Source organism: Pseudopodoces humilis, chromosome 1 (genome assembly GCF_049639895.1).
Source record: "Pseudopodoces humilis isolate 2021_Gansu_Grassland_sample_001 chromosome 1, ASM4963989v1, whole genome shotgun sequence".
NCBI lineage: Eukaryota > Metazoa > Chordata > Aves > Passeriformes > Paridae > Pseudopodoces > Pseudopodoces humilis.
The window spans coordinates 144689559-144701848 of NC_142200.1; the positions used below are offsets into that span (position 1 = coordinate 144689559).

A 12290-nucleotide genomic window follows, 5' to 3' on the forward strand; every position below is an offset into this window, starting at 1 on the left:
CAAGGCAGGGATTCTAGGGTAGGTTCATTTTGAAAGATTTAATGGCTTGCACATGAACTATTCAGCAAACCAAGTGAGGTTTGGGACAACATGGGCATGACAGCAAATGCAGGAGCATGTCCCAGGTACCAGCACTGGCCTTGTACCTTCACTCTCCCCCACTAAATGCCATTTTCCCCATTGCAAACAGCAGAATCCACTGGTCTTCCCATGGGAACATCCCACATGCCCTTTCTCATTCACTCAGTTTTCTTCCTTCCCACCCTTCAAAGAAGCAGTGTTCATTTGGCTTGAGCTCATAAGCTTGGATGGGTTTATGAGCTCTCTGCCTGAACCTATGGACAATTACAAACATGGCTGGCTGCCTGGCTTTGTTAATTAGCTACCAGCAATGCTTCATTTTTCCCTCTGTGGTTTCCATCTGAATTAGTAGGGCACTGCTCATTAGTTCTCTTCCTCTTTGGGATGCCACAGTTGAACATTATGGCATCCAGATATGCCAATGAGCTGAGAATATAAGCTTGATTTGTTTGGACAATAAAAAAATACTAGTTGCATTTAGATAATTAAACAAAATAACAGCAAAGCTATTTTGTACTGTTGCAATCTGTCCTTCCCTGTCCCAGTGCTCCATTTTCTTGTTTCCTGATCTGCTGGAAACAAAGATTACAGTAAGTGTCCTCAATCATTTCTTGGTTTTACTGTGAAATATTAAATTTCTCCTCCTCTAAATCTGGTTTGGTCTACTGGGTGTTGGCTGATGGGACAACACCCTGGCACTGATGATGTGCAGCAAGTCAGCACTTGCCAGTTTGGGCTCAATTCAACCAGAAACAGCACTTCCAGCAACTTGATGCTTATTTAATAACTTAAAAAAACAACAGCAGTAGCAACCAGGGTGGTAAAATAATGTTTTATTCCATGAATGAACAAACACTACCATGCCACATCCTAAAGTTCTTTCTACAAAAGATTGTGGACAGAGCAGATTTTTACATTTCTCAGTTCAAGTTCATTTCAGGCTCTCGAGCCTGTTCAGCGTAGCAAAATCTGGACACGCAGCATTCTCATGGTCTATTTGGCATCTTGCCAGATAAAGCAGATTTACACCGTAGTTCTTGTTCACACAATGTCGATGCACTGTAAATTAAAGGAGATAATCCAAACCAAACTAGGTAATTTCTGTGGTTTATCAATATATTTTTTCATGGTGGTCAAAGTACAACCAACATTCAAAGCTTAAAATAAAGGTAAGAAAAAAGACACACTAAAGAACACAATGGAAACATCATCATTGCTGTCAGGATGTGAGTTTACTCACAGTACTACGTAAAAAGTAGGAACCGGCATTGACATTCAAGCTGTTAAAACAAGAAAAGAAATTACATTAATTGTTATATTTCCAAGCTAGTGCTTCTAAGGAGTCCTGATCAGCAAAGAAGTGTTACCGCATGCATGTTGAACACAAGACTAATATTGGATTGGGGATCTGACAAAGAGCTGACTTACATTCCTTTATATACAACAAAATGAAATATACAGTATTAATACTGGCTGTACATTTGGTCAGAATATTTTACAAGGAGCGACACTGTCAAAACTCTTATGATGCAGTATGTGGAAGTGGATGGAGGTTGGATTTCTTTCTGAGAGCTGAACGTTTTCACAAGAAGTTTTAAAAGTTGCTTTCCACTGCTAAAATGAACAGTTAGACCATTTAAAGCAAAAAATCCTCTTTTTTTTATTTTTGTGGGTTTTTTTTCTCTTTTATGGTTGTCAAAACTAGTGTGAACAGAAGAGACAATTAAATGTGTTTGGAGTATGCTAATCAATGACCTGGAATAAAAGTAAGCCACAGACAGCACGTGCAATAAATCTCTGCACATTGTCTCTGTTTAAATGGCTTTATAAGATGATCTGTGAGGTCCCTGGTACAAATTCCTGTACCACAGCCTCACCTAGCTGTTCCCTAGCAGGTTGCCAACCATTTGTTCCAACACTAAAGAAAGAGAAAGAATAATCATGACTGTCACATGTTTTTCTACATCGCAATAAAAAATATCTCAATGTAAGCTGATTTAGCTTATTTATGTGCATATTTTTCAAGGCTGCCAAAGAAGATACTCAATCTTGCTGGCAAAGCTATTTTGGGAATAGAAGAATGAGTTTTTCTTTGCTTTATTCCAATAGATTTTTTTAATATCTGGGTAGCTCAAGTCCCATTGCCTCATTAGACCCCTGAGGTCTAAAGTGAGTTGGTTAATTTATTTTATGGTTTTTCCCCATCCAGAACAAGCTGAGAAGCTAATAAGGTAAGCATGAGACCCAATGAACAACAGAAGTAAAAGCCATACAGAATTAACAAAATAATTACAGGAAGGTAAAGATCGGTGTAACTATGGTGATATTTCGCACAATTGGATTTGTGTATCCTGTAGCAATGACAAACCTCCTGAAGATGGAAAAGAGCAGGCAAGAGTATGAATCTGTATCCTTTAAAATAATTGTGCTATAATCTTCTCCATGTATTAGATTTTTTTTTCTGACACAGTGTGATGCTAACTATAGTAACCTTAATGTGGATGATGGATTTCACTGCTACTGCTTGACTGCTTGGCTGCAGAGAGACATTAAATCCTCCAGTCCTCAAAGTGGTTTCTTGGGGTGTTCCTTCAAGTTCAACGTCTTACCATTTTCACTCTATAAGTCATTTTGTGGCAAACAAAAACAAAAAAAAAGAAAAAAGAGAAAAAGAACCACCCCCCCAAAAAAAAACAAAACCGAAAAAAAAAAAAAAACAAAGAAAAAGAAGATGTTGGTTGTGATGGATTTATTTCAGACAGCAGTTTCTGCTGAGTTCACCATGCTTAATGTTCTTCCATTTAGGAAGGAGTTGCTGTCAAGTAAAGCAGAGGAGCTGCTTTCAGTTTTTGTTGTTTTTGTTTTTTTTTTAAATACATGCTAACAACATCTCTTTCTTCAGGAAAATGATCCAGTTGCATATTGTCAGAGAGATCCGCCTTGTGCTTAGCACGGACAAGTAGGGTTAATCATCCTCCTCCTCCTCTTTCAGTGGGGCTAGCGGGAGTTTGTCTGGAACCTGGAAACACTCCACAAAGAAGTTGACAATGGACTGGTACAAGTGCTGCTCAAATGCTGCATTGCTGAAGTAATGGCTTTGATCAGGGTAAATCTGAAAAAAAACCAGGTAAATACACACTTTTTAGAGCTTAAACTTTCAGGACTGACCACCCACACCTGCAGCTTGAGCTGCAAACCCACTGTGTCTCCTCAGCATCATTGGGCTTCGCACGGATGCTCCTGAGGCCCAGGGTAATTTGGGCACCAAGGTGCTCCAAGTGCAGACTTGCATCTTCCTTCACAAGGAACTTTTTTTGTGGTGGAGGATTTTCCATTCAATTCCCTTCTGAACAGGTTCAGTCTAAGAAGAACCAGCCCACGCTTTCCTTGCAAGTTGTTCCGAGCAGTTTTGGAGAGAAACGGCATTAGGTTATACTGACTAAAATGAGGGCTTTAAAGCAAAAATGCCATTAAGTGAAAAAAATTAATAAACATTGCTGGAGAAGTAATTAAATTGAAAAAAACCCAAAAACCTCTGTGAAGCCAGAAATGAAATAGTTTCAACCCAACTTTTCATTTTAATGGAGCAGGTAACTTGAAGAAATGCAAGAGGATCATAATGGGTTGTCAAGGCAGGGATTCTAGGGTGGGTTCATTTTGAAAGATTTAATGGCTTGCACATAGACCATTCAGAAAAATATCAGAGATATAATTTGGTGGAAAGTGGAGCTGTGCCATTCATAGTGGGTTGTCAGATTTCAGTGACATATGTCTTCGTAACTTTTCTGGTTGATTTAATTTAGAACTGAAATTCGTCCTGAATTTGTTGTGTTGTTCCCAAAGAAAGTCAACAGGCATAAATTTCTTAGGGATATGTCTCTCACAACCTAATTTACTATAATTCAATAATGGTCCTACAACTGTCCAGACCAAAACACTGATGTCACAGAGACATGGGACTAATACAAACATGTTATATGCTGGTGCTACTTCAGCTGCCAGGCTGAGTTTGCAACTGGTTTTTCAAGCCTTGTTTCATAACATCAGTTTGAGTTATATAGGGAAATAACTGTTTAAATAGAAGAAAAAGAAACATATACTGTACCTGTAAGCTGTAATTAGCCTTTGCCCTAATTAGGTGTGTGATAAGGTCCGTAGTATGCTGAAAATGGATTTTTTCTGTAAAAACAGATTGCAATCATTAAAGAGACAAATTTAATTAACAAAAATCAAAGCTACCACAAACATATAATGAACTAAAATGATGGGCTAACTTACCATCAGCAGTAGCATGAATGATCAAAAATGTCTGCTCCTTTAGTAATGATACTCTGTGTGATAATTTGCTGATCTGTGAAGGTAAAGGTTGCAATAAGATTAAAAAACTTGCTAGAAATTAGCAATTTATATGGAGGCAATAGAAGTGCTTATTTCCACTTAATACTTTATCACCAGGAGAACAAGCAGACACCAACACAGCATATTCTCCTGGCTACTTATATAAATCTAGAGGTAAAATAGACCCCCACCCTGTGCTGGCAGGGCAGTGTCAGCAGCAGGAACATGTCAGAGACCCTCTTCTGATAATGTTCAATAAAAGCCTGAACTGTAGAACACATGGAAAATACCAAAGTGAGTAAAAAGCACCAATGAAAAGTGTGCCCAGGTGTCTGTGCCTAAGAACACTTCATGGATCTGGAGGGACTTTGGTGTGGTTTGAAAGCCAACCTCAATGAGTTTTGACAGCTTGGGGGATGATCTGATGTGAAATTCAAGTGTCCACTGCTGAGAACAACTTTGCACCCAGCTGTCTTTCAGATGCACAAGGAAATATAAATACAAGCAATTTCTAGAAGAACAAAAGGCGTTTGCACTAAGGTAGAGATTATGAGTGCAAAATCTGAGAGACAATGAACTCAGAGTTTAGGTAGCCAGGATAAATGTTCCCTTGTGAGGGCACAGGGTGGTATCTGCTTTCTCTGTGACAACTGTGCCAGACTTTTGCTGCCTTCACGTCTTCTGGCTGGAGACAAGGCTTAGAACTAGATTTTCTCTGTAACAAATTTTCTTGGTGTGACTATTCTTTATCAGGTTTTGCCTCCAAATTTCAGCACAGGATCCAACTGATCCCATCACATGTATTTAACCGTATTTTTCTTAACTGGTGCTGTGTTTCCTTTTCCATGTCCTGCTCAGCTCTGGGACAGAGCTTTACCTACCTGAAATATCACAAAGTTTGAGAAAGTCAAGCTGAGTTTCACTTGAATTTGTTTATCTCAGAGAGAATCAAAGTGGCAAGATCATTGGCAAGAACTTTCAAGGAGGTCGTGACACCGTGTCCTCTTGGGCACATCTGAGTCACTCAGCTCTTTCAATCTCTAAAACTGTATTTACCCAATTTAGAGAGGCAGACACAAGGGCTAATCAATAAAAACTTTATCCATGATTACTATTAAGACAAGAAAAGCAGTAAGCAGGCTGAAGGACACCTTCATTGCCTCTTGCATAACCTTGCTTCGGCCCCAAAGGAGAGCACATGGAAGGAGAGTTAAGACCCAGTTCACATTTTATCAGGGAAATGCAGTGTCCATGCAGTTACCTCGTATGCTCTGTTATCAACCCCGTGCAAGCCCAAGTATCTTTCAGAAAAGGCTGAAGCTTGAAGAGAAAAAAATTAAAATATCACTTTCAGTCATGAATACACTGGTGCTTCTGAGTCAAATATTGTAAAGGCTAAAAAACTCCTTATTTTCTAACATGGCATTATTTATAGAGGATGCATTTCTAAAAGTTTTTGAAAATGCACTAAGGATATGTTTGTCATTGTCACCATGTACTTCTGGTGTCTCAATAAGTCACAGGAAAACCTTTTTTTTTTTTTTCCTTTTTTAATGCAACTGAGATAGAAGAGCTCTATCACATAGTGCACCTTTCTCCTGTCACACAGGGCCTTCTCCATCAGCAGCAAGTTCCCTTTGGTCTCAGGGATAACATTACAGCTCCTGAAGTCTGGCTGAACACCACAGACTTCCCTGCCAGCCCCCTGAATTTCACTGGTGCAAAATGCAAAGGGAACTGCTATCCCTGAGAGAAAGGAGCATCACATGCAGGGCAGTGCTGTGGTCAGAGGCAGGATGGGCCAGGCAGACTGGATCACAGCTTGCATGGATGGGTGCTTCAGGCAGGAGGGAAGCACGTTCAAGGCAGTGGGGGTGGTTGGTGATAAAGGCTGGAGGGGTTTAAAGACAATTCTCCTTTATTTAAAAGGAGTAATAAAGTGTTTTGGTTACTCTGACTACCACAGCTGGTCCTGCTGGTGCCAGTTAAATTGCTTTAGTGGAGAAAAAGGGTCTATGGCTACTCCTAAAATGACACAGAATATAAACCAAGCAGGATCTTGGGAAAGAAAGATGGCAAGTGGGAAAGGATAGGGAAGAAACATCATTTGTGGTCAGCAGGAGTGGGCTGAGGAATGGGATTTACCATACAGTCTGAAGTCTGTCACTGGGGAAAGAGCAGCTCCACAGGTGAACACCTGGTTGTCTTCACCAGCTGGAAGCATGTAAGTGCTCAGGTAACCACCATAATCCTGTAGCAGAAATGAGACAGGGTGTCAGTGCTCCATCTGGGAGGCACTGCTACTTTTGGGTACAGAAACAGGGCAGCTGAGACCTTGCAGCAAATGCTGCAAAAATACAGAGCCTTTAACACCTTGCCCTGGAAAACCAGAGAACAAGGGACCTCTCGCTGGTCATGTGGCTGGCACACTCCTGAAGGCAGGAGGGTTGTGTACCCAAGAGCTGACATTTTTCATCTCACTTTATGGCTACAGCTCTAACCAGATATGCTACCCCTCCAAAACGCTTACCCCAGATTTTCTCTACTCAAAATGAGCATCACAATTCAGCGTCTGCTGCCAGCCTGTTAATAATTCCCTGCAGAGATGTGCTCTCCGTGCAGCTCTCTTCGCCCACTCCAAGCCCCTGTCTCCCACAGTAAACAATTTTCTACTCGCAGTCCCACTCTCATCTCAAACTGTGTGTACTTTACTGTGGCTGTTTCCCAGCCAGGCACACATGGCAAATCAGCCTCAGAAATCCACAGGGTTGTTGTACATGAGTTAAATTTACCCATGTTCCCACAGGCTTTAAGGAGACAAGGTGAAAATGAAATAAACGTTTGCAATGGGAAAAAAATAATGAACAATCTGATGATGCTTTCTGAGCAACAGTCACTTTTTGCACTTGGAAGTTAATTTAAAAGAAGTCATTGATGAATACATTGGTGGAATGAAAGCCTCCACCTTTAACATCACTGAGCAAGGTGCAGTCTATCCCAAAATGAAATAATAATAAAAAAGTCACCACTGACATATTCAATAAGTCAGGGTTTAACTCAGCTGTTTAGCCATATCAGCCAGCTGGGACAGCACAGAGGAGCAATGGCAAAGCATTACCTTCCCAAAGACACCGACCCTTGTTTTATCAATGAAATGCTCCTGCAGCATTGTCCTAGAACATGAAAAAGAGAAAGCAATAGGTTAAAAATATTTTTCCCTTCAAGGGCAAAAATGGTGATTTTAATCAGCTTTAAATTAAACTGGCCACAGAAAAAAGTCATGGAATAGTTTGAGTTGAAAGGGATTTTAAAGATCATCCAGTTCTAACTTCTCTGCCATGGGCAAGGACACCTTCCACTAGACCAGGTTGCTCCAAGCCCCATTCAACCTGTCCGTGGACACTTCCAGGAATGAGGCATCCACAGCTTCTCTGGGAAACAGGTGCCAGTTCTCACACCTTCACAGTTAAGACTTTCTTCCCAATATCCAATAGAAACCTCCCCTCTTTCAGTTTAAAGCCCTTTCCCCTTGATGCAGACCATCTAAATCAAGCTGGTCCAAGCTGCTTTCACATGGATCTGTCTGATTTAATCTTGCAACCTCAAGTGCTGGATTTGACCAAGCAATGGTAACAAATAACCTGCACTACCTCTGGAAGCCATAATAAGCTATTGCACAGCTATTGCAATACTCTGATAGTGGTTTTAACATGATTATGTGCAGAATAAATCTAACAATATGACAGGACTTGACATTCAGGGTTTTGCCCTGGTTATTCTGTTTAAAAAGTTTTTTTAAAGGATTTTTTCCAACTGCCAGGCAAGCAAAAGATTAATGTAAGAATAGATATTCAAGCTTACTTGTTTGTAGCTGTACGACTGTACAGAGCTAAAAATAAATAAGCTTTGAACATGTGATACAGATAAGTGTGCTCTAATTTAGCTCTGTTTAAGGCTTGTTTTTCTCCCTCTGCTCTGGTTGGCATGAGCTCCCTCTCACATGCAGTTGCAATTGTACAACCACATTGTCCCTCCCTCCCATCCCCTCACTCTACCCTACACACCATTAAAGCTACCAGGACTAATGAGTCTTGGGTTAATTATCACAATGAATTAATTTCTCCAGTAACAGCGCCATTCACCGGACAGCTTCCAGCTGATCCTTCTCCTCCAAAAGGCCCAGCCTCCTCTTGACCTCGTGCAGGAGCTTGGCGCCCTGGAAGCCGCTGCCGCGGCCGTCGAACTTGAGCACGATGGCGTTGTGGGAGCTGACCATGACGCTCTCCCACGTCACCTCAAACCTCTCCGTGACGATCTGGCTGCCGGGTGTCCCATCTCTGGAACAGAAACGGGCATCAAGGAAAGGCAACAGCACCCAGAGCTGGGGGAATTGTCGTGGGATAGGGCAGTCCTGCAGGGTCAGGCACCCATCGTGCAGGGTAAGGGAAGGCAGGTTTGTGGAAGGGGACAGCAGTCTCTGCAAGGATGGCATGCAGGAGGCTGATCGTGTGGGATGGGTTTTGAGGCTGGGTGGAAGCTGCAGGTAGGTTTCTGCCTCCCTCTGTGCACAGCAGGCTCTAAGCTGAGGTTTGAACCACACCAGCAAGCACATCTCTAACTGGTCAGGCTTCCTCCTGTGAGTAACCAGGGCAGTGACACAGGTATCTGTCGAGTTTTCCCTTTTTTATGTCTGCTGTAATGTATATCTATTTTCTATGTTCCCCAAAGGTCTTTTTTATTTTCTGCTGAAGTGGTTCTGTCATCATTGCTTCACACAAGTACAGACAGAAATGATTTCTAAAGTTATAAAAAACAGCTTAATAATGCCTAGTTGGCACAAAATTGGTGAGAAAGGGAAAGGGGTGGGCAAGACCTCCTCTTCACCCTTCTGTTTAGGGTCTGATCCTGTACAGGGGAACTGTCTTGAGAAATACAGACCATACGTCAGCCAGGCAGCTCAGAAAAAACAATGGACAGTGATGATGATGACTTTAAGCAATAATTTAGGGCTGGGATTACTGTAGAGCCACTGGCATTTTTATCCACTTTTTTGTCATTTTTGGGGTTCTCAGAGACACCAGGCACTTCACTGCAGGACTCTAATGCACATGTGACTCCAGTTATTTGCATTCATCCAAGTGAGACCCTGGCCCACCCAGCTCCAGAGGCAGCCTAATCAAGTGCCCTGCACTTGATGAGAACCAATCTTCCTTGAGCACTTTGATAATGAAGCACATTTTCTCCGCAGTAATTTTGTGATGTAACAACACCCTCGCTGCAGTGGCTTTGTCCTTCATGGAGAGTTGTGCAGGGTGGCACAGGCATCCACCAGGCGTTCATCCCTCCTGCATGAGGCTTTCCTCTCATGGGGTGTTCCCTGGCAGGCAGCAAGTGATGCACTGGGATGCAGCCAGGGCCAAACAGGTTCTTCCAAGGTCAGTGAATTCCCTCCTGCAACTTCTTTTCAAATTGCCAAAAAACCCCCCAGTAATGTGCATTATTGTTACTAAATGTTGCATAAAGAAATACCAGTCTGCTCTGCCCGCCAGGAGGAAAACCTACCCATCTAATATAAATGCTAACTTTGTGGAGGTATTCAAAGGTTTCCAGCTCTCTTTTTACTGTCACTTCAGTGAGCACCAGCACTTACAAGGGAATGATTTCTGCATGACGACACCTAAAATTTAAGCTCTAGTAAGGCTGACTGAATTCCACTCTAAAATTACCTGTTAATCACAAAGTGGGTTCCCTAAGCACTGGGACAGAAAGTCAAAATATATCTGTATTCCTCCTCCTCCTGTTTCTGCCCCACAAATGACTGAGTGTACATGAAACACCTTCACAAAATTCCCAATTTACTCTGCAGGATTTCAACTGGGTGCCCTCCTGGGAGCTGAAAACCTCGGCTCAAACATGGGAAAGAAGGGATGTGTGTCTGGCCTCTCCCAGCTGTCAAGTGAGACAGGGTAGGGACCAATGTGCTGGACTCTGGCATTCCTTGTACAAAACACATCATTAAAGTTTCTGATCATGGCCAAGGTTTCCAAGCTGCCCTGATAATGTGAACAGAAAGAAAGGACAAGCAAGAACTTACACAACCAAAAGCAAGGGGTAGTGTGCGGTGTCCGCAAAGGTTGCTGGCTTCAAGATCTGCATTGGCAATCCTAAGCAAAAAAAGAACAAATAATAACATGTCTTTGATATGGGAATGCTGACATGATTCCAATAGATTTTTCTGGTGTTTTAGCCACAGATGAGTAGGAGCAGAATGGCATTTCTTCAGAGGCTGTGGCAAATATTACCTTAGAAACACAGATGTTGCCAAAGACCCATATTGTGATAGCTGAGGTGACAAGAAATGTAAATGGGGAGTACAGTGCAAGCTGCTCAGTCATGCATCACTCTTACAGCATTCAATTAACATCTGTCAATAGCTATAATTTTCCTTTTTTGGCATCTGGGTGAGTGACGCAGACAGAAATCAATATTTCAGGGCAGCAGAGAAGGAGGAAAATTGGCAATGAAAATAGTCATTTAAAACCCAATTAAGTATGGTGGCTGGGGGAGGGAAACAGAATTATTTTGCTATAATGGTGTGAAGACAGAGGGAGAAACAAGTATCTCAATCCTCACTTCCAAAGGGTTAAATTTTGTAGACGAGAGGCAAAGGTGCTGAAGCCCAAGCTGTTACACTGGTACAGAACCAACGTAAAGGAGGGATGCGATCACTAAAGCTTCTTTTAACTGAATGTCATTTCTGTGGCTTTTTATCCATAGCCAAAACTGCTTCCATACAAACCCTCTCTGCATCAACGACAGCACGTTTATTTTTGAAATATTAACTACAGTCTAGATTAGCAAAGGCCCAGCAATTAAATCGGTATTAGGAGCATTTTCAGGAGATTAATACACAGATTAGCAGCATGGTTTAAGTGGTTTGCTTTGCAATCGTTACCTGACACTCTGCCTAATTAGTTATTCCATCTGAATGCTAATAGCTGCAAATTGGATCAATGGCCCAGGGACAGCCAAAAAGGCCACTGCTCGACTTTAAATATTACTATATGCAGTGTTCCCAAGGCTGCTCAGCCCAAAGCTTTGGAAACACAGGGATGGCACAGCAGAATGGCCATGTGGCTGCGGCCAGTGTGTGTTTATTACACACAAGTATATTTTTGGTTAAATGAGCAGAATTGCAATGAGACCTGCATTTAAAAAATTTAGTATCAAGCTGAGTTATCCCTAATCAACTGCCAGTCTCATATGAGCTGGCTTATGGGGGGAAATATGGGCTCTTTATCCATCCTTTCCTGTCCATAAAACCTAGGAGTGCACGTCTGTTCCTGTTATTTTATGCACTGGTTTATGTTCCTTATGCCCATGTGGCAAACAGAACATTTTAGGGCCACTGTTATCCTTTTCAAATGGCAACCCTCTCTCAGCCTTTGTTTCACATTTTATAACATCTGAAATGGCTGAAATCAGTAACCTGCCCCCCAGCACAGCTGGCTGCTTTCACTTTGCTGCATATGGCCTGAGAAATACACTCCTTTCTGCCTTGGGAAACATTATGAGCCACATCTTGAACACAGAGTCTTTGGGGTTTTTCCTAGAGTTGCCACCATACATGCAGGCTGGGATTTTGGGGAGCCTCCGTGCATATCTGAGTATGTGGGTTTTCCCCATATGGGGAAGGTGTCTGCTTACAGCCAGAGGAGATATTTTTTTAGGTTGTTTCAGGTACAACTACAGAGACAGGCTTACATTTTGGCTGCTTGCCACCAGGCTTTTCTTTCTCTCTTTGGAATATATATATGTGGGGAATGATTACACAAGTGGTAGAAATAACACACCAGCTGCAGGTGCAAACT

The 12290-nt window shown here is 42.0% G+C and overlaps 1 protein-coding gene across 4 annotated transcripts in view; it reads right to left on the reverse strand.

The window, feature by feature from the left end:
* Window positions 1-897: 897 nt before the first annotated feature.
* The window catches only part of DPP6 (dipeptidyl peptidase like 6), a 534726-nt gene continuing 523333 nt past the window's right edge, over window positions 898-12290 (reverse strand). For all 4 annotated transcript variants that reach the window (XM_088054737.1, XM_088054745.1, XM_005527745.3 and 1 more), the window contains exons 19-26: window positions 10514-10583; window positions 8562-8756; window positions 7538-7592; window positions 6565-6670; window positions 5681-5739; window positions 4360-4432; window positions 4187-4260; window positions 898-3193 (exon numbers count right to left, since the gene is read on the reverse strand). In XM_088054737.1, coding sequence (XP_087910863.1) covers window positions 3047-3193; window positions 4187-4260; window positions 4360-4432; window positions 5681-5739; window positions 6565-6670; window positions 7538-7592; window positions 8562-8756; window positions 10514-10583 — 779 coding nt within the window. In that variant the 3' untranslated portion in view covers window positions 898-3046. The remainder of the gene's footprint in view (window positions 3194-4186; window positions 4261-4359; window positions 4433-5680; window positions 5740-6564; window positions 6671-7537; window positions 7593-8561; window positions 8757-10513; window positions 10584-12290) is intronic.